This window comes from Guillardia theta (assembly GCF_000315625.1).
Source record: "Guillardia theta CCMP2712 unplaced genomic scaffold GUITHscaffold_83, whole genome shotgun sequence".
Taxonomy (NCBI): domain Eukaryota; class Cryptophyceae; order Pyrenomonadales; family Geminigeraceae; genus Guillardia; species Guillardia theta.
This window is the reverse complement of record NW_005434591.1, coordinates 327,099-355,024: the sequence shown is the minus strand read 5'-3', so window position 1 is coordinate 355,024 and position 27,926 is coordinate 327,099. Positions and strand designations below refer to the sequence as shown.

Sequence of the window (27,926 nt, the reverse complement as noted above, 5' to 3'; positions counted from 1 at the left end):
GTCCATCCAAGGCTCCTGCATCGCCTGCACAGCCGGCAAGTACAAGGCGGACGTAGGGAACTTTCAATGCAGCTTCTGTCCCAACGGCAGCTTCTCCAATCTCAGCGCTGCTTCTGCCTGCGCTCTCTGCCCTCCGAATCATTTCAGCAACACAAACTCTCAGCATGGAGTCTCGACCTGTTCGCAATGCCCGGCCAATGCCGAGTCAACGGCTGGAGCCAGTGACCTTCAACAATGTCAGTGTGTTGCTGGGTATCAAATCAACGCGAGCGACAACTCATGCAGCCTGTGCGAGGCAGGGAAGTTCAAGAACAGCACAGGCAAGGAGGAATGCTTTCCCTGCCCTCGAGGCTCCTTCGCTTCCCTTGCTGGTAGTCTCACTTGTCAGAGCTGTGACCCTGGCTCGTTTCAAGATGCTGACGGAGCCTCTTCATGTCTTCAGTGCTCGAATTTCTCCTACGTCAACGTCTCAGGAGCCATCGCTTGTCTCAACTGTTCAGAAAACATGACCTCCTCTCTCGATCGTCGATACTGCGTCTGTCTGGCAGGCTACAGTCCTGATGGCATGTCTTGTTCAGCTTGCAGTGCTGGCAGCTACAAGGGGAGTGTAGGAGAAGGGGAGTGTCTACTCTGCCCCCCTGGAAAGTATGGAAATAGCGTCGCAGCTGTTAAGTGCACGGACTGTATGGACAACAGTCTTTCTGAGGCAGGAAGCACGGGTATCCAGCAATGTTTCTGCTTGCCAGGCTTCTACGGGTTGAATGACTCGTGCGTCCAATGCCCTGCTGGCACATACAAGGAGTCTAACGGCTCTCTGCCTTGTCAACTTTGTGCCGCTGGACAGTATGGTCCTGGCACTGCTGCTTCCAGCCCTTCGCAATGTCTTGCGTGTCCGAGGGCAAACCAAACCTCCCTTCCTGGCAGCGCTGACTTGAGCGCATGCGTGTGCATAGCAGGTTATGAAAGTGAGCCGTCGGGAGGGTGCGTTGCGTGTCAACCAGGATACTACAAGCCCAACAATGGGAGTGAGAGCTGTTTGCCATGTGAGAAGGGGAAGTACAGCTGGACCAGAGGTCGACTCGAGGAATGTGAGCTCTGCCCCTCCGGCTCCACGTCCCTCCAAGCGAGCACCAACTACACCGATTGCATCTGCGACATGGGATACACCGACAACCCCAATCCAGGTAGTTGTTCCTGCTGCCTTGTTGTTGCTTCAATAACACGAGTCTCTTAACAGGCAACAGTACCATGGCCATCGAAGCTGGCTCGAATAACAGCACCAACAACAGCTCAAACAGCTCTCTAGAAGTCGTAGGCACCAACAGCACCAACAACATCTCAAACAGCTCAAACAGCTCAAACAGCTCTCTAGAAGTCGTAGGCAACAACAGCACCAACAACATCTCAAACAGCTCAAACAGCTCAAACGGCTCAAACAGCTCGGGAGAGGAGTTATGGAGCAACAATTCTTCGGGATCAGGTCAGGCAGGTCCCATGCTTGTATGTTATGCTTGTCCGTCCGGGAAGTTCAAGCCGATGAATGGATCTGGCTTGTGTCTTAGTTGCCCCGAGAACATGACTTCGAATGCGGCGAGTACTAGTGAGCTTGACTGCAAGTGTAAGCAAGGCTTTAGACACATCGATTCAAGCTCGTGCGATATCTGCAGGGAAGGAAGTTATTCAGCTAGTGAAGGCAGCTTGAGCTGCACGCCATGTGAGGCGGGCTCGTTCCAAGACGCGGCAGGCGCCTCATCGTGCATGACTTGTCCCAACTCCTCCTACATCAACAGCACGGGAGCGTCTTCTTGCCTTGCCTGCCCTGCCAACTCCAGCAGCTCCCCGGGCTATCGCGAATGTCTTTGTGCTCCCGGATTCTCTTTTGATCCCGACGCTATGCTTTGCCTCCCGTGTCCTACGGGGACATATAAGGATGGAATCGGAAACCATGCCTGTGAAAGGTGCCCAATGAATGCTTCTTCGATGCCAGGAAGCACGTCCTTGTACGCCTGCGCTTGCGACGCTGGGTTTCAGGACTTTCCCAACTGCTCGCTCTGCAATGGCACACAGTACAAGTCTGACTGGGGAAACGCGTCCTGTGCCGAGTGTGAGACCGGCAAAATCGCGAACGCGGCAAGAACTTCGTGCACCTGCCCGATCGGCTTTGAGGGTCAAATCCTCCCAGCTGACTCCTTGGTCTGCGTCAAATGTCCAGATGGCACTTACAAGGGTGCCATAGGCAGCTCGGCTTGCCAAGCTTGTCCGGCGGGGATGATATCAACTGAGAGCCGCTCGTCGTGCACTTGCATCTCAGGTTATGAGTCAAACTTCTCCGCTCAGTCCAACGCCTCAGGATTCTGCATGCCTTGCTCCCCTGGCAGCTACCGAGACTCTCAGGGCCCTGAGGCATGCTCGGCGTGTCAAGCCGGCTTCTTTGCTGGCTCTTACGCTCAAACAGCGTGTCAAGCATGTTCGTCAGGCACGTTTAGCGACAGCCTGGGACAGTCGTTGTGCTCGCAGTGTAACCAAGGGACTTGGTCGCTTCCTGGAGGAAGCTCGTGCTTCAGTCAAGGCTTCCAGACACTTCTCGCGGGCAACCATCGGACAGGCTCTCAAGACGGCGCCGGGAATGACACGAGCTTCTCCAATCCTGTCGGAATTTCAGTCAGTGCTGACAGCCAGTATGTCGTCATCGCCGACTACTTGAACAGCTTGATCCGCTTGCTCTTCGTGCCCCTACTGCAAGTGACAACAGTCGCCGGGACATCCGGGTCAGGGTATGAGGACGGAACCTGCGCCATGGCAAAATTTGATGGGCCAATCGATGTAGTTTGGGGGATCGACAAGAGCTTGGTCTTGATCGCAGACTTCTGGAACAACCGCATCAGGAGCCTCAACTTGTCTTCTTGCTCCGTATCGACGATCGCCGGCTCCGGGGCCTTCGGTCAGCTGGATGGCTCCACCGCTGCCGCCACCTTTGCGGGCCCCTGTAGTCTCGCGCTGACGTCACAGGGGAGCAAGCTGCTCGTCGCTGAGTTCTCCGGGCACTCCGTCCGCATGATTGACCTGTCGAAGAACACAGTGACCACCCTCGCAGGCTCCGGCATCGCTGGGCTTCAGGATGGGGTGGGGTTGATAGCGCAGTTTACCAACCCATGGGATCTGACGGTCTGGGAGGAGGAGGGAGCAGCTTTCGTCATCGAGTTCCAGGCCAGCAGGGTTAGGAAGCTCAACTTGACATCCTTGGAAGTCTCCACGCTCAACACGTCCTCCCCTGTCAACCATCCTGCTGGCGTCAGCTTCTGGAGGGCCCTCGGCAGCAGGTGCCTCAACTCAAGTCGAGCTGGGCTCCTCGTGCTGGACAACTTCGGGCGAGACCTTCGGGTGATTGACCTGCTGAGCGGCGAGCTGAGAGACGTCAAACTCAACGTGTCCTCCTCATGGAGCCCGATTCCCGGACGAGTCCGATCCACGTCATACGGTGACTTCGCGATCATGTCAGACGCAGGGGGAAACGAGATCCTTGCTAAGAACCTCTTGTGCCAAGTGTGAGGGAAGTCAAGATCGTATCAGGACTTGCATGTCTCACAAAACTCATGTACATTAAATCTCAGTCAACTCTTCCTCTCCTTGCTAGCTTCTCCTGCAGGACTGCTGAAAACATCAACGAAGATTTGAGGGAAGATTGGGAAATCATGAGAGGAGGCAAGGAAAGGAACCAAGGAGAGATGAAAAGCAATGAATAGTCGAAGCAGAGGATAGGGAAGAAGAGAAGAGCATAAAGGCGAAGGAGAGGAGGACAGGAGAAAGACACAATGCGAAGTGAAAGGGATAGTACAGAGGAACGGGGAGAGGAAACTATGACACACAAGATATGAGACACAAGATAAGCAAGGATCACTTACATCGCTTCTTCGACAACTTCCATGAGTGCCACCAAGACTGCAGGTAGCAGGGGTCGCCTGCTAGTCTCTACCAAGCTCTTCACACACGGGCAGGGGAGGAAGGGGAAGCAAAAACCTGCTTGACTGACTCCATCACCGCCTGAAGCTCCTCCCATGACCTACATTTTTTCACCTCGCTGCAACACCCACTAGACTCACCAGTCGTTGACGCACGGCAAGACGTGCGCATCTCCAAAGAGACCCTGCAGGACAGCATGAGAGAAGGGAGGAGAGGAGGAGGAGCAGACGTCGAAGTAGTAGTTGCATGTCACTATCGGGACTGACCCGCTCTGCTCGCACCATCACAGCACGCCAGCACCCACAACATCTCGCTGACCTCGATCGCCTCCGTCAGTCTGTAGCTCTCCACGTGCACTCCCTGCCTCCTCCGTCAGCCAAGGGGCGGGAAGGGGAGGAGAGACCTCGGGGCAGAAGGTGAAGGCGCTATCCTCCAAGACTCTCCGGTACTGCTGCACTCCGAGGCCGTGAAAAGGGTCGTCGAAGGTGTGGGTGAGATGCAAAAACCCCTGGAGCTCGCGGGGTTTTCCATGCTTGAAGATCTGATGAAGGTACAGGCAGGGAAATCAGAGCAAACACTCCAGCTGCTTTAGCCTTCACCTCCTCCACCAGCTTCTCACGTGACGTCGAGCAGTTCGCATTCCCAATGAAGTTCCAAACAAACTTCCTACCCAAGATTCCCCTGCAAGACGAGGGCGAGACCGATCCCAGTCTTCTCAGCTCGGAGCTAGCTCAGAGGATAAAAAAGAGTCAAAAGCTTTGTCGTGGGGCATCCAACGCCTTACGGGAGGTAGAACCCTGACTTGAAGCCGAACGGAAGGGCGACAACTTTTTCTCTCATCTCCTCCAGCGCTGGAGCAGCTGGTGATCAGTCCAGCCGGATGTAGGGGATGGGAAGAGTACCTGGATGCCAGCAGTTTCGGAGGTAGAGGTCAACGTCGTCGACCCAATCGAAGGGCGCCAGATACTTCTCGTCACTTGTAAGAAACACTGATACAGAAAACTCCATTGCCTGAGCTCGCTTATCACTATCACATCGTATAATCTCAAGAGCCTACTTTAAACTCTTTCAGATAACTTACGAATGGCTCCCAAAACTCTCGCTTGCCAACAACCGGAAAAGTCTCCTGCTGCTCATGAACAACCGGTGAAACAAGCAAGGGTCCAACACCTGCACTACGATGATTGCGTTGGGAGCGAAGGTATTGAAGTTCGTGTCATTGATAGAAGATCTTGTTTGTCAGAAGAATTCTGGATCAGACATCGCCAAGACAGGGGTCAACAATCGCTCTGACCTATAAAGTCCTCCCAGGAAGTGCTCAATAAAATCAGATTCCATCCCCATGAACTGGCTGTCGTTCCAGATGAGAGACATGGAGGTCAGTCGAGCTAGCTTACTTCCCGTGCCATATGATGCTCGCGGACGCGTCTGACTTCATGTCCTCTGCCGTCCACAGCGAGTGCTCGCGCGAGTGGAATCCTCTGAGCTAGTCAAGCAAGACTTGAGTGAACGGATTACCTGTGCAACAATTCTACGATCCTGTAGTTGTTGAGCTGGCAAAAGAGTTCAGAGGGGTCAGGAGCTGCTGGAGTGAAGAGCAACAACCAGCTCCTGCTCCTCGATTGTGCTGCTCTGCTTGCTGCAGGTACCGGAAACCCTGTCACAACTTATCGTCATGGTTTGCCTTGCAATCTGACAGTCTACTTGCAACACGTCCTAGAGCAGTTGCGAGCATCATGTTCGCACTCTGAATCTGTCTTGCCATGCCCAAATGGTCTGTGATGGTATAGACCGTCAGTATCATGATCAGCTGTGCGTTACATGGAGACCTTGACCCACACACTTGAAGGATCTTAGCTTTTATTTCATCAAGCCTTCGCTCTTGCTGCAATCATACTCGTCAGAAGGAGGCGGATGGAGCAAGAATCCAACTAACTTGCGCGATTTTATCATCAAGAACCTTGAGCAAGCTGGTTTGTCGCAACGGGCACTGTTGAACAACCTTCACAACGGAAGATAAAGAGAGCAACCATCACATCTCTGAGCGACCCGACCCCCTCCAACCACTCTCCGTGGTCGTTGTTGACACTGTAATATGTGATGGTACGAGTCCATGACCTTGTCTGGCGTCAGAGATGACAGCCTGATGTTCACTTGCCTCGTCTCGTCGTCGACGGGCATGAGAACAGCTCGGATCTGATGCTTCCCGTGACTTGACCCCAAAATGTGAAGGCTGCCACGCTCAGTCGGGTGCTGCGACTCCCCAGGTGAGAGGAGAGAAGAAGAAGCGGCATAAAGTTACACGAATCAAAGCGACGAGCTCTGAGTCGTGATAAATGCTGAGATCGCCAGGAAAGGGAGGATGATGTATCTGTGATGGGTATCATCGTAATCATTCAAACATGCACACTCCATACCTCCCAATTGATTTCAAGCCGACCATCCACGTGACTGGAATGGTTGCTAGGAGACAGCAAGATAATCTGAGCGTCTGCGATGAATTGAGAAGCTTTGCTTGCGAAAACCGCATCATATACAATTTCGTGCGAAAAGAACGAAGAGAGATGTAAGTTGTATCAGCCAGCGATTCATTCTCTGGTCTCCTGCAGGCAATCTGTCACTTGCTCCTCTAGTCTTCTCTTCTTCGTTCGCTCCTGTCCTCGCCCCTGTGCCCTCTCCTCCCCCTCCTCGTCCCCCTCCCACTCGCCGTCCTACCATTGTGATCTGTCGGAGCCTTTCGGAGCTTTCAGCCTTGTAGTATGGCAAGGGGTGGTTGCTGTGCATTCAAGGGGTGGTCAAATATTGGTATTCTCCTATGGGTGGGTGGGGAATAGGGTAGGGTGAAATATCAAATCAAATAAGGGGTACTTTGCTAACAAAAGGGGGTGAGAAGAAGTCAGGGAGAGGGTGGGGTAGTAAATGCAGGGGTCGCATCAACTGAGGATCTTGAGAGGCACGTGAGATGTCGGCGAAGCGAAGGAAACAGAAGGTGAAGGAGGAGGAGCAGAGCAGAGCAGAGCAGAGCAGAGCAGAGCAGAGCAGAGCAGAGCAGAGCAGAGCAGAGCAGAGCAGAGCAGAGCAGAGCAGAGCAGAGCAGAGCAGAGCAGAGCAGAGCAGAGCAGAGCAGAGCAGAGCAGAGCAGAGCAGAGCAGAGCAGAGCAGAGCAGAGCAGAGCAGAGCAGAGCAGAGCAGAGCAGAGCAGAGCAGAGCAGAGCAGAGCAGAGCAGAGCAGAGCAGAGCAGAGCAGAGCAGAGCAGAGCAGAGCAGAGCAGAGCAGAGCAGAGCAGAGCAGAGCAGAGCAGAGCAGAGCAGAGCAGAGCAGAGCAGAGCAGAGCAGAGCAGAGGAGGAGAGCCTGATTTCACGGAGACAGAAGATGGAGAGGGGGGCAGTAGGAAAGGGGAAGAGAGCAGGGGAAGGAGGAGGATGCGGGGAAAAGAGGAAACAACTTGGGGAGATTGGGAAGGAGACAGAAGGAGGTGAGAAGGGCATAGAGGGAAGTGGCTGGAACAAGATAATGTAAGAGAGGAATCATGTGAAAAGAAAAGAGGATGAAATGAGGGGACGGTGAGAGCGCATGAAGAAGGAGGATGGAGTGAGGAGGTAAAGTGCAAGAGATGTGGGGAATGGAAGGAGACAGGAAAATACAGTTATGAGGAGAAGCAGGGGACAAGAATAGTAATCCTCGAGTTGAAACCAATTATCATATCCATGCATGTACGTGTGAGTGTTATCATAGCTGAACCAAGTCACTACAGAACGAAATGGACATCGACAATCGAGCAGCTTCTAAACCTGTAAAGCATGTGCATTAGAATTTGAACACACTGACGTTTGGTCAGGACGAATCCAACAATGGGCAACCAGTTCACCCGGACGAGGCGACAGCCAAGGTAGCACACAGGAAACAAGCCTCATGCTCACTGACATCTTTCAAGGACTATTACTTCGATTCGTATGCTCACTTTGGAATTCATGAAGAGATGTTAAAGGACGAGCAACGCACGAAAGGCTACAGGTCTTACGCTCTTGCTCCGTTGTCTCTAGAATCATAATCTGACAGGAACGCCATCATGAACAATCCGCACTTGTTTCGTGATAAATTGGTAGAGCCAAACAACTCCTTCCACTTTTTTGTACATGTTTTTCCTAACGGGTTCTGAAGGTTTTAGATGTCGGGTGTGGTACAGGAATTCTCTCAATGTTCGCTGCTAAGGCTGGTGCCAAGCACGTGTATGGAATAGAATGCTCGGGGATCATTCATACGGCAAGACAGATCATCAAAGACAACGATATGGAAAGCAGGTCTTGTCTTGCACCGCCGCTGCTCGAGCTCTGACCACATGGGGTGCAGCATAACTCTAATTCATGGCAAAGTGGAAGAAGTTGAGCTGCCCGTTCCCAAGGTGATGTTGAGAAAGATGCGGCTTGTAATGATGCAAACACTGATTACTCGAGGAACTGCTTTGCAATAGTCCCCGTGTATGAGAGTTTGCTATATATGTATCCCCAACAAGCGGACAAGAAATAATCCTTGTTTTACGCCACACAATGGATTTAGTGTGCTTGTGGCAAATATGATGATAGTCTCATCTGATTCGCATTGTTCTTTGGACCATCAGATGGGTCTTACGCAAATGTTTCAAACTCGCAGGTCGATATCATCATTTCAGAGTGGATGGGATATGCGCTGCTGTACGAGTCCATGCTAGACACGGTGAGTTCGTTTTCACTTCCCTCTTGCTCATCTCAAAGGCATGTCAGGTTCTCGTAGCCCGGGACAAATGGCTCAACCCAGATGGAATCATCATGCCAGATCAAGCCACCATGTCTGTCGTCCAAGAGAGTTTTGATAAGCTCATGTTGCTCCAGGTACATGGTGGGGATCGAAGATGCGCAGTACAAGGACGAGAAGATTTACTTTTGGGATGATGTGTATGGTTTCGACATGAGGTAATTGATTGTCTTGACCAACCGAAGTCTGACTGTTCTCAGCTGCATCAAGAAAATTGCATTGCAGGAGCCGTTGGTGGACACAGTGAATCCAGAACAGATCTGCACCAAATCATGCGACGTAAAGATAACTCAGTGGTGGTGCGAAGGATGATATTGAGATTTCCAGTTGAAATTCATAGACATCATGACGTGCAAGAAAGAAGATCTTTCATTTGAAACCACGTGGAAACTGGTGACTCTCCGAGTGTTGATCTGCCCAGCTGACGTATAATGAAGACTGCCTCTCGCAACGACTACCTCACAGCCTTGGTCGTCTACTTTGATGTTGGCTTCACCAAGATCCACAAACCGGTCTCCTGCCTGTTTCGATTCCCTGGTATGCGCGCTGACTTCAGCGCAGATTTGGATTTCTACGGGTCCTCGCGCTCCCTACACTCACTGGCGTCAGACTGTGTTCTACCTGCACGACCAGGTTCCAACTTGAGAGATTGACTAGCGCTTGACTCCGCTGCAGCTCACGATGAAGAAAGACGAAGTCGTGGAGGGAAAGTTTGTCTGCAAGCCCAACCAGAGCAACCACAGGTACCCCCCCTTCCTCCTTTATCCCCTCCCCCGATCCGCCCGGCCCTCCTCCCATCCCTCATCCGGCAAGCATTCAGTCGCTTTCTCCCCTCCTCTACTCTCCTTCACACGTCATCATCTAACAAGGCTGTTGGAAGGGACTTGGATTTTGAGATCTCCTACAAGTTCGAGGGTGTCGATGGTGTGCAAGAAGCGCAGCACACGTACCGCATGCGGTAGTTTTGTCCTCAGACGAGAGACGCGAATAAGATAGAAATTGAAATCAACGCGATAAACTTTGAAGCATTCCCTTCGCTGGCATGTCTGTGCATATTGTCCGCATGTTTCGCAAGTGTTTGTTGTTAACAACGAGCTTACCAACATCTGAACCCTCTCAACTGCAGCAGCTCGCAGCCTTGCGTCTCATTCAAGATCTGCTTGCGGATCATAACCTGTCCAACAGGTTATCGACGTCTCCTCCAGCAGCCATTCACCTGTATGAAGGATCTGACGTCGTTTTCTCCTCTCAGGCTCTCAAGGCTCTTGCCCACTTGCTGAGAAGAAAGTCGTCACAAGAATGTCTACCTGGCAAGACCCGCGCCTCCTGGACTCCACCTGGAACTCAGACACGAGAGCCGATCTGACTGACGACGAGAAGGGAGGACAAAAGTCGTTGTTCCTGTCTTGGATCGCCGGACTTTTGAACTCGAAGAATGTTTGCTCGCACGTCTGTCATCAAGACCATCAAACCTGTTGGGTGAGAAAGAACAAGTCAACAGACCTCGTTCCCCTGGGCATCCGTCGCCTTGACTGTGAGGTTCATATCCGCGACGAAGGGTAACGGAAACTCAACCCGAGGGGTCGCGCCGGGCACGCAGTCGACGGTCTGCATAGCCTTGACGGAGAGGTGAGGAGGAGCGCAAACTTCCCACCATCCTCCCACCTTGTTGGAGATTGAGCTGGAAGATGCCACAGAACGAGTGTGCATGGAGAACTCAAAGAACTTGGTGTGTGGATCTTGGCAAGTTAAGGATATGATGGAGCCAAGGGGTAGCGGACGAGCAGGAGGAGGGTCGGATATGACGAGGTTGCGAACGATAACAACTTGCGAGGAGACTGCACGACAAGAGCAGACCAGGCCAGGCCAGACAAGATACAACAAGACAAGACAAGACAAGACAAGACAAGACAAGACAAGACAAGACAAGACAAGACAAGACAAGACAAGACAAGACAAGTCAGTGCGATAAAGACTTGGCAGGAACGAGCTTCTCACTTGAGCTGCCATAGCCGCCCTGATGCGCAATGAAGGTCAAGACTGTCGCGGTTGATGTCAACCTGAACGGCTCCTGCAGTCGCATGAGACGTTACCCGAGCCCGCCTCCTCAAAGCACTCACTGTATACGAAGTCCATTGAATGCGCTTCTTCCATACCATGACGTCAATGAATTCCTGAGAGGAGATCATGGGAGAAGCAACCAATCAGCCACACGAACCATGTCGAGGGAGTAAATAGTATCGTCCGTGCTGGTACGGCAATCGAGCTCGTTGTCTTGTAGGATCTGTCTGTCGCAAATTTTGTACTTGATAGCGAGCTTGGGGTAGAATGTTAGCACAAGCTCAAACAAGAACTCCCTCACATTGAATCTCGCCAGCTCCTCATGAGGGATGTTGGTGCTGGAGGGACAAGCTAGGTCAGCGCATGCGAGCATACAGATACATGTCACCTTATGGTCACCAACTTGGGACCAAACCCGTCGGACGATTGGTTGACAGCGATCAACGGACTCTCGATGCTCAATGCGATGTCTTGCTGTGGTCAAGTCACTGAACGCTCAACCTCCTAATTTCTTCACCGTCTTCTCCCATGGCGAGTCGCAGGTTCTTCTACTCGTGAAGTCATACGCCATGCACGTGTCCGGATTCAGCCCCTTCAATCAGCTCAGCACAGAGGAAGCGGAAGAGGGAGAGTAGGAGGGAGAGAGGAGCAGGAGCAGGAGCACATAGCAACTTACCTGCTTGATCACAATCACTCGTAGAGTCACACTGGCCCACATCCTGAGCGTCACGTCTTGCCAGGTACTCATGCATCTATCGCCCTGCCATCCTCCATCCGCGCATGCGATGAAGCTGCTGGCTTGCGGTGTGCTGCCGTCAAGCGTGTAGAAGACGCTGAAGGGCTCGCACAAGGCGTCACTTCCTCCGCACTTGACTGCCGGATGGTTGGAGACGTTCCAAACGCTGATGACAAGAGAGATGTTGTTGCCTTGTCCCTGGACCTCCAGGGCAGGCTGGAGCATGGCTGTTGAGGAGGAGCTGCAGTCGCAGCACAAGCCATCGAGGAGGAGCTGGTCGAGAGGACACACACAAGTTTGATTCGAGTCCCTCGGACAAGGGTCGCACAACCCTGTTCCTGACACGTACTGTGCTCCGACGAGCAGGTGCATTGTTACAGCAAGCATTGGTAGCAGTACATCCGATCTCATGGTCATCTTTCTTTGCAGTTGCTTCGTCCTCCAATGCCTATCCGTCTACGTATACTCACCTTCCCCTCCTAACTCGCGCAAACTCTCACTGCATGCAATGTTTTGGGCAAAGACATCCTATTCATCCGTCTCTAAAACTCTCTTCACTTTATCACACCTTCACTGACTCCATCTGTCCTTTTCCTCCTCCTCTCCTCTCCTCTCCTCTCCTCTCCTCTCCTCTCCTCTCCTCTCCTCTCCTCTCCTCTCCTCTCCTCTCCTCTCCTCTCCTCTCCTCTCCTCTCCTCTCCTCTCCTCTCCTCTCCTCTCCTCTCCTCTCCTCTCCTCTCCTCTCCTCTCCTCTCCTCTCCTCTCCTCTCCTCACTCCTCTTGCCTCACTCGCTCCTTTCGCCCTCTACCTCCTCGTCAAGAAGCGTTTGACAAGTAAACTATTTTAGCCCAAAGGTCTCAGGGTAGATAATTAAAGCCCGCCTCAATCATTTACATAGGAATTACTTTGAGGCACTTGATAAACTATTTCAATCTCAATTCATAGCGCAAGACAGAAGAACTACGAGAGTCACCTGTACCGCTACTTGGAACCGAGCTGCTTGAAAGAGCGCATCGAGTTCAGAGCAAGTGGAGAGGAGAGGAGAGGAGAGGAGAGGAGAGGAGAGGAGGAGGGGAGGAGGGGAGGGGAGGGGAGGGGAGGGGAGGAGAGGAGAGGAGAGGAGAGGAGAGGAGAGGAGAGGAGAGGAGAGGAGAGGAGAGGAGAGGAGAGGAGAGGAGAGGAGAGGAGAGGAGAGGAGAGGAGAGGAGAGGAGAGGAGAGGAGAGGAGAGGAGACAAGACGAGACAGGGATAAAGGAAACGAGCAGGAGAGGAGGAGACCCTGATCAGAGGAAGAGGGCACTGAGGTCGATTGAGAAGTAAAGGAGTGAAAAAGAAGCTTTGAAATACTGAGGGAGAAATTCAAAAAATGTGTGCTAGTGCTTCAAGCGCAACATCGCTGGTTGATGTCGTCAGTACTACATCATCGCGGTTGCTTCAAGGTCGATCCGCTCTAGCTCCTCTCGCATCTCCCTCACCGTCTTGTACCTGCAAGTAACTTTGAGCGAGACGATGACGGGCATAGGGGTAGACCTCTGCTCGGGGTTCTTGGCGAGGGCCTTGAGCACACAGAGGTTGAGATCGGGGCTGACAGGAAAGCTTGTGAACTCCTGGTTCATCAGGAGGTCAGAGAGGCAGAGGTCCAAGTCAGGAGGGGGGAGAAGAGAGAAGGGATGAAAAGAAAAGAGGAGGAGAGGACAGGAGAGGACAGGAGAGGCTCAAGGGGAGATCGGGGGAGGGAGGGAAGGCCTGACTTTGATATCTGCGATCTGATGTTGGGTGATGGACTCGGCGATCTGGACGAAACCAGAGCCGTTGAAGGGAAGCTTGCCGCATATGCACTGGAAGAGGAGAACCCCAACAGAGAAGATGTCCGACCGCTGGTCCGTCAGGTGCCCGGAGATCTGCTCGGGCGACATGTACTGCGGCATCGCCTGCTGCTACGTTAAACTCACCCCCCCCCCCCCTTCCTCCTCTCCTGCTTCCCCTCCTAATCCCCCTCTCCCTCCTCTGCTTCTTGTTCGTCATCCTTCCTCTTCTCTTCCTCCCCTTCCCTCTCCTTCTCTTCCTGCCTCTTCAACAGTTCACCTTTGTCGGAAGGCGGAGGGAGGAGTCTCGGATCATCTCTGGCTCCCACAGGGCAAGTCCGAGCCCCAGCAGCTTCACACCTGCGCGTGATTGTCAGGTGGACGCGCTAGCCCGGCCTGAGCTGGACCGTCGCTGGAGATGAAGACGTTTGCGGGGTTGACGTTGAGGTGCTGCAGGCCATTCTCGTGGGCCATTTCCAGGCCCAGGAGCAGCTCAATAGCGAGACGATGCACTTGCTGGACTGTCAGCACCTCTCCCTGCTCCTAATTAGCTGGGCAGATTGACAGGCGCAGTAGCGAGTCACCTGAACAGCCTTAGCAGCGAGAGCCTCTGAAAGCGACTGGCCCTGCAGGAATTCGAGCACGACAAACATCCTTCCTTGCTGCAGCCCGTGGTCGAGTGCTGCACAGACATGCTTATCCCTGAGGTTCTCAACGATGCTGATCTCGCGCAGGAAACGCTCCTCTCGCAACCTCCTCCTGTCACTCTCAGCCCCCACGCCCTTTTCCATCAGTATCGCATCGCGAACTACCAGCGCGTTCTGATCTCCCTCCTCGTTCAGGATGACATCGAATCCTGTTATGCTATCCATCGCTAACCAGACAACTCCTAACCCTCCCTCTCCCAACTTCTCCCGCAGGAGGTACCTTCGCTTCACCACCAGCCCGTATGACCATGACTCGAACTGTCCCTTCGCTGCCGAGTGAATGAGGAGGCTGTCTCCAGCGTTGATGTCCTGGAGCCCGAGGATCGGAACTCCATCCATGGAGAATACCCGAGTCACTTCACCTGTGTTGAGCAGCTTCGAGGAGATGGTCAGGAACTCGGGCCAAGTCTGAGGCAGCGTGACGTCGCAAGATCGTTGCGGGTCGCTCTTGAGGGAGATAGTGATCTGAACTCCCTCCTTGGTCACTCCGGATTCGAAATTGCTCTGCTTCTCTATCACTCGCGGGACCGCCTGCGCCATGGGCCCGACCTTGCTGGTACCCTCACCAGTCCTCGCCTCCTTCTGCGCCATAGCTTTCCTCAGGCCATTCACACTCTCCATTGTCGAACTTTCCCCGTTCATGTGGGGTGGGGTCCCTCGCATGAGCTCGACGTCGTAGGTGATGCCGTCCTCTTCCGGCCTCACAAACCGTAGGAAGACGGTCGTGCCCTCGGGCCCGAGGATCAGACTTGACACGGGGACATCTTGAACTAGGATGCCGTTGACATGCGTCAAAACGTCTCCGGCGCGGATCATTCCGCTCTGGGCTGCTGCCTGATCAGGCAGCAGCCGGCGGACCACCTGCTGCCGGTTCTCGTTCTCGCGCAGCACCAGCCCCACTCCTTTCATGTTACTCTGACTGACAATCGGGGACGACACAACAGCAGCGTTAGGGGGAGGAGAGACGGGTCCAACATGCACATCCGCCCGCCGCACCAGCCCAGTGCTGCTAGCGTTCCTGAGCGGACTCTTGGCGTCGGCGACCTGAGCCGCCAATTCAGCCGCGAGATGCTGCGGCGTCCGCTGATCCTCGTCGTCGACAAGGATGTTGAGGTCAACGATGATCCCTTGCGAGCGCTGCAGGCCGACAAGCTGGATGCGTCGTGGGTGTACCGTCAGTGAGTTGGCGACATCCGACTTGAACTCGATGTTGAAGCTTTGCAAGCGCTCGGGAGATGTGACGAGAGTATCGTAATCTTCATCTAGGGACAAACTGACCCCGACGGCTCCAGCAAGGATGTCTTCCATCCCCTGCCTGCCACTGTCGAGACGAGGAGACTGATTCACGCTCCCATTATTGGAGGCTTCTCGACGAAGAACTTCGGCGATATAATCGGCTGATCCTCTCAGAAGGTTGATGCTGATCCTGCTTCCATCGGGCTTCTCGAACGTGAGGTTCACGACGCTGCCTTGGGGGCCAGCAATCAGATCTGCAAGCAGCGATGAAGGAGCTCCCTTGGCAATGTCCAGGGAATCTACATGGGTCAGGAGATCTCCAGGCTCGATCTGACCGCAATGTGCAGCTGCTTGTCCTGGCTTGAGACGTTTGACCGTATGGCTCCCATCAGCTCTCTCCCTCAGCACAAGGCCTACACCAACCTTCACCATCTTGCCTCGCTGATCCTCAAACGCTTCCATCCGAGGGACTTCCTGCATGACCTGAAACTGCTGATCCGGCACAGGGGCGCCAACCGCTTGTTGTGGGAACGGGTGAATGTTGCGAGGAGGCTCCTTGGGAACGACAGCTTGAGCTTTCCTTGGGGGGGAGTGCGGGATGTTTGCGACAGATTTCCTCAGAGTCTCTTGGTTCGCTATCACCGGAACCACCTCAGTCTGCATCACCTGCGGGCGCCTTCGCAACACAATCTCCACTGCCTGCTCATACTTGGCCCTCTTGATCAGGAGCGTGACATTCGTCCCCACCGGACCCAGCAGCATCGGGCGGACATCGATGGGCTGCAGTCCTCGCACGTCTCTTCCATCAATCGCGACCACAATGTCGTTTTTCTTCAGCTTGTCTTCTCCAAACAGATCGTTGGGCTTGCAATACGCTGCTGCACCCCCATAGAGAAGCCGAGCGACGACCAGGTTGCCGTAGATGTCCGATGCAAGGACAGCCCCGATGCCGACGAGATTCTGGTTGAAAGAGGCGAAGGACCTTCCGGATTCCTGAATGGGCTGTCTGATCAACTTGACTATGCGCGAGTGAGACGAGTTGAAGCTCTTGATACCAAGACTGATCATGGTTCCAGACTCTCCCAGCATCCAGTTGGGAAGGTTGTCGGGCCTGATCGAGGCCACCGCCTGCCCATCAATGCTTGTGATGATGTCACCCGCATTGATCTGCCCACTCAGCGCCGCAGGGCCGCCCTGACTTGGAGTGAGGAGGAACCAAAAAAAACCTCTTCCTGCCTCTCACCTGTATCAACTCCGACACAACTGCATTGCCATAGTTGTCTCTGTCGACTACACAACCAATACCCACAAAGGGATACTGAGATTGCATATAAGCTAGATCAGACCAAATGTCAGGTTCAATCAATCACAAGATGTGATGCCTGTTGACACTGTCATGGCCTTGCAGCGTACGGCAAGCGAGCTCAGAGGTCGAACTTCTTCTTCCACCCACCTCCTTTCAAACGCAAGAGATCAATCAGAAGAATAGGTCAACATACTTCAAGTCTCATATCACGCTGAAGTACAGTCTGTCCTTGTCGAAATTTAATGATCTGATTGCAAGCAAGAATCTGTACCTGCTGCCCAAGTCGCAGTTTCCTGCATGCTCCTCTATTCATTCTCGTTCATCAAAGTTTCTGATTGTAGATCTCTGCCATCGCCCAAGTCTACTCTCTTTCTCCCTTTCTCTCTTTTCGTTCTTCTTTCTTCGTTTGTGGCGTCAATTTCTTTCTTTTCATTTCTCTCTTCCCATCATTCATCTTCCCATATCTCTTCTCTTCTTTCTAGTATCAATTCCTCTTCTCTAGTCTCATCTTCTCTCTTCATTCCTCTTCCTCACTCATCTTCTCTCTTCATTCCTCTTCCTCACTCATCTTCTCTCTTCATTCCTCTTCTCATCGTCGCCATGCTTTCATCCCAGCATTTTTCCTCTGCTCCGACGACCTTTGAACCCTATCCCCACATCCCCGCACAACCCACCCACGTCTTTGCTCTGCCTCAAGGACCCCTACCTCCTATCACGAGCCCATATGCCAGGGATATACACCCCTTCTTTACCCCCTACCACGGGTCACCGGGTTATTACCAACATGGTAACTTGTCACTTCCATGACCCCGTCTCTTGACCCACTTGACCCCTTCTAGAGCCGGGTACCTTATCATGACCCTACCCCTTACCGTACTGAAAGCTGTGCCCTTGGCAAGTGCGCCGGGTGCCCCAGTGCTGCCTCGGAGGTGATCGGACTCAGCATGACGGTCACTCGCGGTCTGGCATCATAAGGAGGGTGAATCAACGGATACGGTGGATCATCCGGTGCGGCCGGGCAGGCTCCCGGAGTGGCAAGTTGTCGCCCGCCCGCCCAATCATCCACGAGCTCACTGAGTCAGTCAGTCAACGGGACGGGGGGCCGCGTGGCGGCAGGTGACTCAGTGACTCTCAGTGACGCCGGAACTAAGTTCCGAAGTTCCGAGTAAGCCTCGAAACTTGACTACAGGGCTACGCGGCCCGGCCACGTAGTCCTGAATTCGAAGTGCCACACGTGACAGGCTTCGGCTTTTAAATTCGGTTCAACCTTTTAGTTCTCACTCCCACCCAATTGACATTTGCTCACAACTGAAAAAGCACTGGCAAACTTCAACTTTTCATGCAGTGCCGTGTTGATCACATGTACAGATGCTCGGATCGAAGTGCACCCGCCGCATAATAAGAAGGCTTGCGAAACTCAGGTTAGGGAGAAGGTCAACCAAAACCTGTTTGAAATTCACCTGTCCAGAGAGGCTCGAGGAGAGAGTGGGTTGTCCCGAGAAGCTGGATGAAAGCGCAGGTTGATAGCTTGCGGACATACGATTCTGACTCTCTGTCGCTCTGTATCTGCAACTGCAGTGTCAGGAACAATCTCCACCTCTGCAAGCTGGACCTGGCAAGAGTCGCACTCTCACGCTGGACTGCCTCCTCCCTCATCTGCCTCTCCTGCACTTGATGAATGAGGGGTCGTACAAGAAGAAATCAAATCTGCCTGCATCAAAGAAGCCCGAACTCTAGACACTTCTTGTTCCAAACGCGCTTTTTCGCCTGTAGGCAATGTGTGAGCGATATTGATCAGTGTAATGCACAACAAGGACCTGCAAAGGAAGCTTTGAGCTTCCTAACGTTCTCAAGGAAACCCTGCTCATCCGAGTACGCTTTCTGTACAAGTTCCTATCGCACAAGTTAGCTCAAACAAGTCACTCGTCGGTAGAGGCAACCTGAGTCCTGACGCTCCTTGCCCTGAGATCATTCAGCGAAGCCTCCAAACTTCTAATCTGATTTCGAGATGTCACATCCTTTGTGATATGGTGGTTTTAGTCAAGTCACTTGTTACCTGTTCTCTTTCCCGGAAGATCCTCAATTCAAAATCCTGCTTATCTTTCTCTGTAGGAGAATCATGTTCAGATAAGATGAAAAACAAAATTGACAAGGTCAAAGGTGTTCGAATGAAGAGGGAAAACAATTACGTGTAGTCAAACCAACAACACTCGAGAAATCGTGTAGAACTACATCACACACCTGCTGCGCGAACTCTTGCCTCCAATGCCAAGTAATGCTGCTCAGCATCTTGCTTGCTCCTATCAAAGACGACCTTGCATGCGCGTAAGATGAAACCCCCTCTTCAAGAGTCCTCACTCTGAGAGACTTCAGCTCCTCCTTCTCATGCTTGATATGCGCCTCTGCTAGCCGAAGAACCTGGGATAAAACCGAAAACATGAGCGGATCTTTGCTCTTCAATATTGAAAATGCAGAATATTACTGCTCGCAACCAGTCGTTCTCCTCCTGCAACGTCCAGGAACGCTGTGGGTCAGCTTGAGCTGAAAATTCTTGGACACCTGTGCAAATCCCAATGAGTGTTGTGAGACTTGGCAAAATTATGGAGACTGAAGGTGTTTCTATGAGGAGAACATATTCGTAAGTTTCACAGCTATCTTTTTATCTTCATACTTCGAATCCTTTCCAGTGCAATCCCCAAAATTTTCTCATATACGAACTTGAATCTCTCATATAGACACGTATGAGTCTACATCAGAGCGTCGTCTATCTGTCCTAACCTTTCTATCCGTTTCCACCTCAGTGATTATTCGCTTCCTACCACTGCTGGATCTTTCTTCTTCATCCCATTCTCCTCCTCGCCTCCTCCATCATAGCTTACCGTTCGCCATGTCGGCGAGGTTTGAAGCACCCACCCCTCAAAATTTTCCCACCCCAATTACAACTACCCTTACCTACCTAGAGTACCCCTATCCTTCATAGTGACACTACACCCATCTTGATACCACCCGTGGTGAATTCTTGAAAATAATACTACCCACCCATTCACGACTTCAAGGCACCACCCCTCATGATCATGTCAAATCACCACCTACCCTTGGAGGATCCTTACCCCCACCCCCACATCCTACTGTGAATGACCCCCTTCCCGAGGCGTGTGGTCCCACCCTGGCGGGTACCCTTGTTCGTTACGGAACAACGTTCAGATCGTTACAGTAATAACCGTTACAATTGTGCTACACCTGGATTGCTCTTCAGAATTTGACAGGCTCTTGGTGGAAAAGTTGGATTTGTGATCTTAAATTTTCAAATTATGAAGGACAAAATGTTGAAAACAGGCTGGAAATAAGACCTCAAAACCGTGCGAAAACCTCTCTAAACAAATTCATGGCAGATTAGCGAAGAAGGAAGCGAACCCGGAGGAGAGGGGAGAAAGGAAGGGGGTGTAAGGAGGGCGTGATTACGGGGAAAGACCAAGAATGCATGAGCTGTAGAAAGCAAGAATCTTGAGGAAGTTTGAATTCACAAAACTGAGTTCATTATGGCGAAATCTCTTCCGTAGCATCGACCTGGCCGTTCTTTCTTGTCTCTTATCATTCTTGTGTTTCCCTCCTTCATCATGGCACTTGTCGTCATGACATCTTCTTGTTGTTTTGGTTGAGTGGGAATGAATTCACCAGTATGTTAGGCTTGAGATAATGATTGGTTCTCTGTTTTCCGGGTTCGACAAGTCCAAAACAAAAGCGAACATCAAGTTGTCCATACAGCGCATGCAGTGAGTTGATTGACGATCATCCATGCGTGTCTGCTCTTGACTTTGTGTCGAAAGGCTTGTGCGGAACAAGAAGCTGCAATACATTGACGGAGCTAAACGAAGAATAAAAGATCTGCTGCTTCAAAACAAAGAAGAGCAAGCACGTATTCAAGCGGAGAATGTAAACCTTCTGCAAATCTTTGACCCAAAGTGGTCAGAACGTGAATTTTCTCTAGGTTGTGCGGGAAGAGGCTTATGCGGATGGTTTGGATAGGCTGATGTCGCAGTGTGAACTGTTGCTTGCGAGGTTTCAACTAGTTGAGAGCGAAAAGCAGTGAGTGTTGAAAGCTTTATCTCCTGCTCGAACTGAATGGCTCAAAAGCCTTTCTGATGACGTCAAAGAAATGGTTCTCACACTCATATGGGCGGCACCAAGGCAAGAGATCGATGCTCCTACTTGAAATCTCGTGATGTTAACCTTTCCTTCTAATTTGCAGGCTTGGAGAGGATGTCAAGGAATTGATAAAAGTCAAGGAACAATTCATTTCAAGATACGGACGCAAAGCAATCGAAGAGGCCATGAAGGTGGTCATCAACCACAACATGCGCGATTGCACTGGTGTGACCCCATGCTAGGTGGATGATCCTCAGAATGAAGGGCGAAACATTCGAATCGTACATCTTTTGAGTTACAAACGTCCCACAGAGCAAGAAGTCAGGTACTGCTCGCTTGTACTGCAAGGGATCATCACTGACCATCATGATCGTGTGGCTGCTCCTTCAGCAATGTTCTCTCTTCCGTGGCGAAGCAGTACAACATCAACTGGACCGACGAATCGCTGCCGCTCGAGGTTATCTTGTGATCTACCTGCTCACTCAACACCTTACTTACATGTCCTGCCGTCTTCTCGCCCCTCCAGGTTCAAGGGTACGTGCCGTCAGTGCCCTCTGCCGATGAGGTCAGCGGTGGGGCATCCGGGGAGGAGGGGAACGTGAAAGCTGCGGTGGATGGATGGAATCAGTCCAGGCCTCCACCCAATACTCAAACCGCCGGAGGCGTTTGTACACATTGCGGTCACGGGATGGCCAAAGAGGCAGAGCCGGGCCTTCCTCCTCCTCCTCCTCCTCCCTACGACCAGCCCTGCCAGCACCATTGCGATCCGGATCCGAAGCAGCATGTGAAGGGACAGATCGTGCCCCCGACCTTCTCTCCGTCCGCTCCTGATCTGGACGAGACAGAAGGCAAGCATGACGCGCCTGCTGTTTGTTTCTTACCTGATCCTCTCTCAGGTGGGTCAACTACAGAAGACCCTCCGCCCTTGGACGAACTGGAACGACGACTGGCAGCTTTGCGAGGAGGCAAGTGAAACGAAATCCCTTGATGGCGCGATAGCGGCTTCTAATACAATCATGGACGATGTTGCAAGTGAAGACGTGAGGGAGAGACGAGAAAAGAGCGAGGGTGTTCACATGGGATACTTGATCTCCTCCTTTCTCAATCCGGGTCTGCTCCTCTTGTCATAATGAGGCTACCTCAGCGTCCCACGTGTACTTTTCCCCTGTTGAAATAGCGACAGAGTAATGAACATTCAAGAAAGTCTCAGTGTTGAAATTCCATCATCTCTCCATCCATTCAAGATTTCTTGCAAGCTCTGCCCTCTTCACTGCACCTTCTATCTCCAACTCTCAATCCCCCCAGCCCCCCCCCCTCCCTTCTCTCTATCCTCTCCTTCTCTCTATCCTCCTCTCTCTCTATCCTCCTCTCTCTCTATCCTCCTCTCTCTCTATCCTCTCCTTCTCTCTATCCTCCTCTCTCTCTATCCTCCTCTCTCTCTATCCTCCTCTCTCTCTATCCTCCTCTCTCTCTATCCTCCTCTCTCTCTATCCTCCTCTCTCTCTATCCCATCTGTCTGTTCTAGTCCTTCTCTCGTCCTGTTTCTGCCCTTCCCACGACCCTCTCCTCTCGCATAGGTACCCCTGGCCCTCCCCCTCTCCCTCTCTCCCACATACTCGATTTTGACTAGTTTGACGAGTCGTTGAATTCTTCCATCCTTCGGATCCGGATGCTTTCATGGCGCTCCCTCGCGCTGCTCGCGCTGCTCGTGCCATGGAGCCGCGCGGGCATCATGACGGAGTATGGAGACCCGAGGAGAGACTTCTACGATGCTTCCGTCTCCTGCTCTCTCGCCGCCTGGCTCAAGCCTTCTCCCTCCATGCAGGTTGTAAGCGGGAAAATCCTTTGGATCCGATCGCCCACGAGCCTCGTGCTCGACAGCAGGGCAGAGAGGAGCGTGAACGCTTACCTGGGCGCCACCATCATCATCGGAGGGGAGAGCAGGGTCATAACCGCCTACACAGGTGACGCCAATGGCGATGGGGATGTGAGAAGCGCTTGTGCTAGAGGTCTGGGACTGAGTCAGCGGCAGGTACAGGACGACGGGGATGCAGAGGTCTGGGTCGACTCGCCCTTCCTCGCTGCAGAAGCTCTGCAAGCCAACGTGACTCGATACAAGATCATGCACGGATACTCCATCACCGAGAGATTCAACTTATTCCATCGGAACAAGTCAAAGAACAAGTCAAAGAACAAGTACAAGAACAAGCCCTCTGATAGCGAGTTCTCCGTGTCCGAGAAACAAGTCTTGAAGCAGTGGACAAGCGCTTCCTACCATGTCTTGTTCGCTGGGAGGATAGCAAGTGCCATGGCTCAAGTCGATCTCATCCTTCGCGAACGTCTGCCGGTGAAGGAGGAGAGCCTGGTAGGGTTGAGTGTGCAGGTCCGAGAGAGCACTCGACCGATCGTGAGGTACAGCAGGAGCGAGCACAAACTCTCCCTGTCCTCGGCCTTCGAGTTTGAGATCGAGCAGGAGGAGACGTACAAGATTTTCACTGTGACGGCAGCTCGGGTCCTGAGCTTTCCCTCCTCTGCAGGGCGAGTGCTCCGTGCTCCTAACGTCACCTCTCGCTTCCGGGTTCAGATCCACCAGCCCGGCGCGAGGACGCAGGAGGAGGTGCTGGGGCGAGGGATCAGCTTCGAGAGGGAGGGGTACTGGGAAGAGAGCCGTGTAGTGCACTACGAAGAGGAGGGCTGGGCGATAGTAGAGGAAGTTTCCCGGCCGGTGGACGAGTCAACTCGGTTCAGGACGCTCGAGGAGCCGCCAACGTTGCTCGTGTCGAACAACTCTCTGCTGCGACCAGACTCCCTCCTGCTCTCCGTCGCTATGTCCGGTAGCTCCTCCTGCTTCCTCCTGAATTTCTCGGAGGCCGACAGGAGAAGGCGAGACGTCAAAGTTGGGGATGAGCCATGGGAGGAAGGGAGGAGGAGCAGAGAGCAGACGCAGCTGCCGTCCTCTGACGCCAACGACATCGCCGACGATGCTCGCTCGAGCTTCTGCCTCTTTGCTGTCACCAAACCCTCTCGCCCTCCAGTGACGAGGGGAGTGCTAGAGCACGAGACAGTGCTGCGAGGAACCCTGCAGCAGGAGGAAGCGGGAAGCACAACCTTAAAGCTGCAGCTCGAGAAGAAGTTGCGAGGAGACGAGCTGAACGGGATGGTGCTGGAGATCTTGCTGGGAGGAGGCGAGCGCATCGCAAGAACCGTGACAGAGCAGCAGGAGGACGGGACGGTCACACTGAATCAAAGTCTTCCCGAGGAGACAAGCGTGCAGGGCCGTCAGTTCGTGATCCGGACGGTGTCGCACGGGAGGCGCTACCTGACTCTGAGCGCGTCCTCTCCTCTACTCGCTGGCAGCATCGCCGGCAAGACGCTCCTCATCAACGGCGAGACTCGTCGCGTCTCTCACTACGGGGCCTCTCCTCACAGCAGCCTCGTCAACGGTAGACTGGCAACTCTCGACCAGCAACTTTCGGCCGACGTCACACCTGGGGTCGACTCCTACTTCATCTACGAGCCCAGCTCCCTGCTCTCCTTCAGCGCCTCCTCCCGCACAGTCGACTTCCTGCATGCCGGCATTGACGCCACCATGTCGCCCGCCAACGGCTCTCAGCTCGCGCTCTATCACGAGGTCAGCATGTCAGACCCCTCCATGCGGCGGGTGGAGGTGGTGAGGGCAGGAGAGGGCTTCCTCCCCTCGGGCTCCTTCCTGACTGCCGCGGGAGTGAGAGGAAGCTACTCGTGCAACGAGGGCGGAGGCATCGCGAGCGTCGAGGTGGTGGAGGAGGAGGCGCTGACGACTGACCGGAACCTCGAGCTCGCCATCCGCTACCCGCCTGACTGTGGGGGAAGAACGATCGACGTCTCCGAGTGCTCCACGACCTCGCAGCTCGGGAGCGTGACGACGATGGAGGTGGTGGAGGGAGGGGTCAACTACGTGGAGGGAGAGGTGAGGCTGGTGGAGGGGTCGAGGGGGGAAGGGCTGGCGGGGAGGACGCGGGTGAACGACCAGGGGAAGGTGGTTGAGGTTTTCTTCTTGGACGCCAAGTCGCACGGGAGGGGATGCGACGAGGCGGTGGAGGTGGAGATTGTCTACGAGGGCAGCGAGAGGAAGATGGAAGGTACAGTCACGTCCGTCGAGGTTGTGGACGGAGGGATGGGACACGCGCAAGGGAGGATGAGGATTGTGTGCGAGGCTCCTTGCACGGGGAAGGGGCTGGAGGCGACCTGTGAGGTTGACGACGACGGAGCCGTCGCAAGCGTTCGCATCCTGGATCACGGGAAGGGCTACTCGTTCCAGCACCCTCCCTCCCTCTCCTGCGGCTCTTCCCTTAGAGAAGCTGTCATGGTCCCCAAGATCGCGCATGGAGCGAGGCTGGTCGGCACCTCAGCTCGCCTCCTCCTCCTCTCCCTCTCCTCCCATCGCCGCGTGACGTCCCAGCAGTCCGTCACCCGCGTCGTCGGCGTCGACGTGGGGCCTGGGCGGCTGGTGGGATGCCGGGAGGGGGAGGAGCTGTTCGGGGTCGGGGGGCACGGGCAGGGCATGCGCCTCCTCCTCCTCTCCTCCTCTGTGACCGCCAGCTCGCACGTGAAGGTGGTTGACTCCGGGTTCGGATACTCAGCTGCTCCCCAGCTTGTCGCGAGGAAGGGAAGCTGCAAGTGCCTGACGGAGAGCTCGGGAGCTGGAGTCGAGCTGGACGGCTCGACGCCCGGGAACCTCGACCGGTGCGTGAGGGCCGTCGTGTCGTCGGTAGGGGCTGGTGAGCACGCGAGCTATCGCTGACCCGTGGGAGCAGGAGGTGACGGTGGGGGAGAGCTGGCAAGTGGAGGTGCAGGTGCTGGACGGCAGCAGGGGCTTCTACTACAAGTACGTCGGTGGGCTTCGGCCCCAGAACCTCGTCCTGCAGGTGCCCAGCAGGAACTTGTCAGACCTCGTCCTGTCGAACTTGTTCCTGGGCGCTGCTGGGGAGCAGGTGGAGGAGGGAGGGGCTGCGGCAGGGAGGAGGGGGTGGCAGGGGGAGGTGCTGGAGATGCTGCTGTACCGATGCTCGTCGGGGACAGCAGCCAGCAAGGACTACATGGGATGCCTGCGGCCAAGAGACGTGGACCTGGTGGGAAACTACCTCTCCTCCCGGTTCTCCCTCCGATGGGACAGCGCGGAGGGAGCGGCGAGGAAGGGAAGGGACGGGGACCTGGCGCTCGCCGTCCTCCGCGGCTCGTCGGGGTCAGGGGCAGTCCCGATCCTCAGCAAGGTGAGGCCTTGCGCTGCCATGGGAGGACGAGGACAGGAGATCAGCATCTTCGGGAAGAACTTGGACGGGGAGCAGGAGAACATTCGGGTGGAGGTGGGAGGGAAGGCGTGTGTTCAGGTGGAGGTGAAGCAAGTCAGGGCGTCGGGGGAGACCATCCTGACCTGCCGGGCTCCTGCTGGGGAGATCGGGTTAGCGGATGTGAGCATCAGCATCGACGGACTGTCGAGGACGTTCAGGAAGCGCTACCTGTACGCTCCTGCTCTCCTCCACCTGACGCCTTCCAGGCCGTCCTGCAAAGGAGGACAGACTCTGACTCTTCTCGGGCAAGGCTTCTCCTCCTCCCCGCTCCCCTTCAGCATCGCCATCGATGCTCACAGGAGGCTGGAGTGCGCCAACAGCTCGATCGTATCAGATCACATGCTACTCTGCCTCCTCCCCGTCATGCTCCGACGATTCACGACCATCTCACTCGTCACGCAGTGCGGAGGAGGAGGAGGGAGGAACGAGTCAGCTACGTCAGAGCTGGGGTTCGTGCTGGTGGACGCTCCAGCCTTCGTCGATGAGTGCGAGAAGGAGCAGCAGCGGGACAATAGAAGCTGCATGGAATGCTGCTCGGCAAGATGTCCTACTCCCGTTGAAACGACAAACTCTTCATGCTCAGACATGTGCGAGGAGTTCTGCAAGACTTGACAACAGATGTAAAGAAATGTGTTGAGATGTGAAGAAATGAAGACAAGATGTGAAGAAATGAAGACAAGATGTGAAGAAATGAAGACAAGATGTGAAGAAAGGAAAGCAACAAGTGAATCAGAACGAGAAGTGAAGAGATAAGGATGAGAAACAAACAAAAGAAGACATCATCAAGATCGATTAGCACCCTGTAACAACACCAGGCGACATGTAAAAAGTTAAGAAATCTTCAATCAGATCGAGAACTTAAAGTCTCTGACTCTAAATTACAATCTCACCAAACCTCCAAGATAGCCATCACATCTCCATCATCTACCGAGATGTCCTAACAGCACGTCATGAGAGCCGGGCAAGCACTTCTGCCCTACCTTGATGCGCCCTTGAGAGGTCCTGCCGCGTCCTGCTCTGAAAGTTGAGCGCCGACTCGCGGGTCTTCCGCAGGCGAGTCAACGTTGACTCGATCTCCAGGGTGTGAGGAGACGGCTGACGAGTCTGCGACCCCATCAGCCTCCCGTTCTCTCCTCCTCGCCCCCTCCCCTCCCCTTTTCTCTTCTCCCACTGCCCAACTTCCATCTCCTCCTGCCACCGTCTCCTCCTCCTCCATCCTCACCATGTTGACAGCGGCTGGTTCCAGCAGGGAGGACTCGCTGAGAGGCAGGTATCAGCAGCCGTCATCGGATCAGAGGAGGAGAACTTACTTGAAGGAGGAGTCGAGCCCTCCTCCTCCCTCTCCCCTCCTCTCGCCCTCAGCCGAGACCGCAGGGCTGCCATTGCTGTCTCCCTCTCTCTTGCCCCCTCCTCCTTCCTCTCCCTTCTCCTTCTCCCCCTCCTCCTCCTTCTCTCCCTCAAGTGAACGACGAGACGAGACTCGGTCAGTGGAGGGAGGAGAGGACGAGTCGTCGGATTCACTCCTGTGGTCACGTCAGCCGTCAACGTCAAGTCCACCAGCCACTTCACCTCTGCGATGCTGAAGCTTTCTGATCCTTGCTTTGATCGTTAACCCACCCATCCTCCTCCTCCTCCTCCTCCTTATCATCACTATCATCATTCCTCCCCTTCCTGTCCTCCTCCTCCTCCTGCTCCTGTTCCTCCTTCTTTCTCTTGTCCTTCATCACTCTCTCCGCACTGTCTGTCTTCCTCTCCTCGTCGTCTTCCTCTTCCTCCTCGGATTGTCGATAGGATTCCGACGTGTCGCTCGATCCCTCAGCCTTCTTCTCATCATCAGAAGACTC

The 27,926-nt window shown here is 53.9% G+C and overlaps 10 protein-coding genes across 10 annotated transcripts in view; 5 read left to right on the top strand and 5 right to left on the bottom strand.

Annotated features, from left to right (window-relative positions):
• Positions 1–13: 13 nt before the first annotated feature.
• Positions 14–2,268, top strand: GUITHDRAFT_55349 (hypothetical protein; the record flags this gene model as incomplete). The annotated part of the gene is made up of 4 exons (XM_005825529.1): positions 14–204; positions 316–441; positions 1,650–1,951; positions 2,183–2,268. Coding segments are annotated over 4 exons (705 nt in total), but the record flags the coding sequence as incomplete, so codon positions are not given.
• Positions 2,269–2,568: 300 nt separating this feature from the next.
• On the top strand, positions 2,569–3,198 carry GUITHDRAFT_56349 (hypothetical protein; the record flags this gene model as incomplete). Its single annotated transcript, XM_005825528.1, has 1 exon — positions 2,569–3,198. A coding segment is annotated over one exon (630 nt), but the record flags the coding sequence as incomplete, so codon positions are not given.
• An 898-nt stretch (positions 3,199–4,096) lies between these two features.
• GUITHDRAFT_115376 (hypothetical protein) lies at positions 4,097–6,141 on the bottom strand (the record flags this gene model as incomplete). The annotated part of the gene is made up of 16 exons (XM_005825527.1): positions 4,097–4,144; positions 4,190–4,231; positions 4,279–4,320; positions 4,364–4,501; positions 4,560–4,641; positions 4,745–4,811; positions 4,863–4,971; positions 5,042–5,089; positions 5,131–5,191; positions 5,255–5,311; positions 5,358–5,441; positions 5,479–5,513; positions 5,566–5,617; positions 5,665–5,736; positions 5,790–5,845; positions 6,079–6,141. 16 exons carry the CDS (start codon positions 6,139–6,141, stop codon positions 4,097–4,099), a joined length of 1,056 nt encoding a protein of 351 aa, XP_005825584.1.
• A 1,581-nt stretch (positions 6,142–7,722) lies between these two features.
• Positions 7,723–9,778, top strand: GUITHDRAFT_160058 (hypothetical protein; the record flags this gene model as incomplete). Its single annotated transcript, XM_005825526.1, has 14 exons — positions 7,723–7,764; positions 7,897–7,976; positions 8,022–8,064; positions 8,124–8,263; positions 8,313–8,364; positions 8,613–8,675; positions 8,723–8,787; positions 8,831–8,911; positions 8,954–9,032; positions 9,081–9,146; positions 9,191–9,265; positions 9,315–9,386; positions 9,429–9,496; positions 9,634–9,778. 14 exons carry the CDS (start codon positions 7,723–7,725, stop codon positions 9,713–9,715), a joined length of 1,008 nt encoding a protein of 335 aa, XP_005825583.1. The 3' UTR covers positions 9,716–9,778.
• A 71-nt stretch (positions 9,779–9,849) lies between these two features.
• On the bottom strand, positions 9,850–11,967 carry GUITHDRAFT_144192 (hypothetical protein; the record flags this gene model as incomplete). The annotated part of the gene is made up of 11 exons (XM_005825525.1): positions 9,850–9,927; positions 9,970–10,029; positions 10,091–10,204; positions 10,257–10,370; positions 10,419–10,591; positions 10,752–10,824; positions 10,874–10,927; positions 10,972–11,152; positions 11,203–11,288; positions 11,332–11,406; positions 11,491–11,967. The coding sequence occupies 11 exons, from the start codon at positions 11,965–11,967 to the stop codon at positions 9,850–9,852; spliced, it is 1,485 nt and encodes a 494-aa protein (XP_005825582.1).
• Positions 11,968–12,967: 1,000 nt separating this feature from the next.
• On the bottom strand, positions 12,968–16,919 carry GUITHDRAFT_144191 (hypothetical protein; the record flags this gene model as incomplete). Its single annotated transcript, XM_005825524.1, has 7 exons — positions 12,968–13,159; positions 13,304–13,483; positions 13,638–13,717; positions 13,765–13,900; positions 13,942–16,494; positions 16,544–16,618; positions 16,878–16,919. The coding sequence occupies 7 exons, from the start codon at positions 16,917–16,919 to the stop codon at positions 12,968–12,970; spliced, it is 3,258 nt and encodes a 1,085-aa protein (XP_005825581.1).
• A 1,043-nt stretch (positions 16,920–17,962) lies between these two features.
• Positions 17,963–19,495, bottom strand: GUITHDRAFT_115372 (hypothetical protein; the record flags this gene model as incomplete). The annotated part of the gene is made up of 10 exons (XM_005825523.1): positions 17,963–18,013; positions 18,067–18,172; positions 18,241–18,373; positions 18,424–18,499; positions 18,547–18,603; positions 18,663–18,712; positions 18,848–18,920; positions 18,965–19,024; positions 19,089–19,165; positions 19,486–19,495. 10 exons carry the CDS (start codon positions 19,493–19,495, stop codon positions 17,963–17,965), a joined length of 693 nt encoding a protein of 230 aa, XP_005825580.1.
• Positions 19,496–20,627: 1,132 nt separating this feature from the next.
• On the top strand, positions 20,628–21,960 carry GUITHDRAFT_154695 (hypothetical protein). Its single transcript, XM_005825522.1, has 7 exons — positions 20,628–20,692; positions 20,741–20,794; positions 20,856–20,943; positions 20,995–21,077; positions 21,143–21,206; positions 21,276–21,600; positions 21,649–21,960. Exons 2-7 carry the CDS (start codon positions 20,763–20,765, stop codon positions 21,723–21,725), a joined length of 669 nt encoding a protein of 222 aa, XP_005825579.1. The 5' UTR covers positions 20,628–20,692; positions 20,741–20,762; the 3' UTR covers positions 21,726–21,960.
• Positions 21,961–22,421: 461 nt separating this feature from the next.
• On the top strand, positions 22,422–26,694 carry GUITHDRAFT_115370 (hypothetical protein; the record flags this gene model as incomplete). Its single annotated transcript, XM_005825521.1, has 2 exons — positions 22,422–25,502; positions 25,549–26,694. The coding sequence occupies 2 exons, from the start codon at positions 22,422–22,424 to the stop codon at positions 26,692–26,694; spliced, it is 4,227 nt and encodes a 1,408-aa protein (XP_005825578.1).
• A 308-nt stretch (positions 26,695–27,002) lies between these two features.
• Positions 27,003–27,926, bottom strand: part of GUITHDRAFT_115369 (hypothetical protein) — a gene marked incomplete at both ends in the record, with an annotated part of 3,409 nt that continues 2,485 nt past the window's right edge. Inside the window, 5 exons of the mRNA XM_005825520.1 lie at positions 27,003–27,019; positions 27,063–27,186; positions 27,305–27,341; positions 27,393–27,605; positions 27,652–27,902. Coding sequence (XP_005825577.1) covers positions 27,003–27,019; positions 27,063–27,186; positions 27,305–27,341; positions 27,393–27,605; positions 27,652–27,902 — 642 coding nt within the window. The remainder of the gene's footprint in view (positions 27,020–27,062; positions 27,187–27,304; positions 27,342–27,392; positions 27,606–27,651; positions 27,903–27,926) is intronic.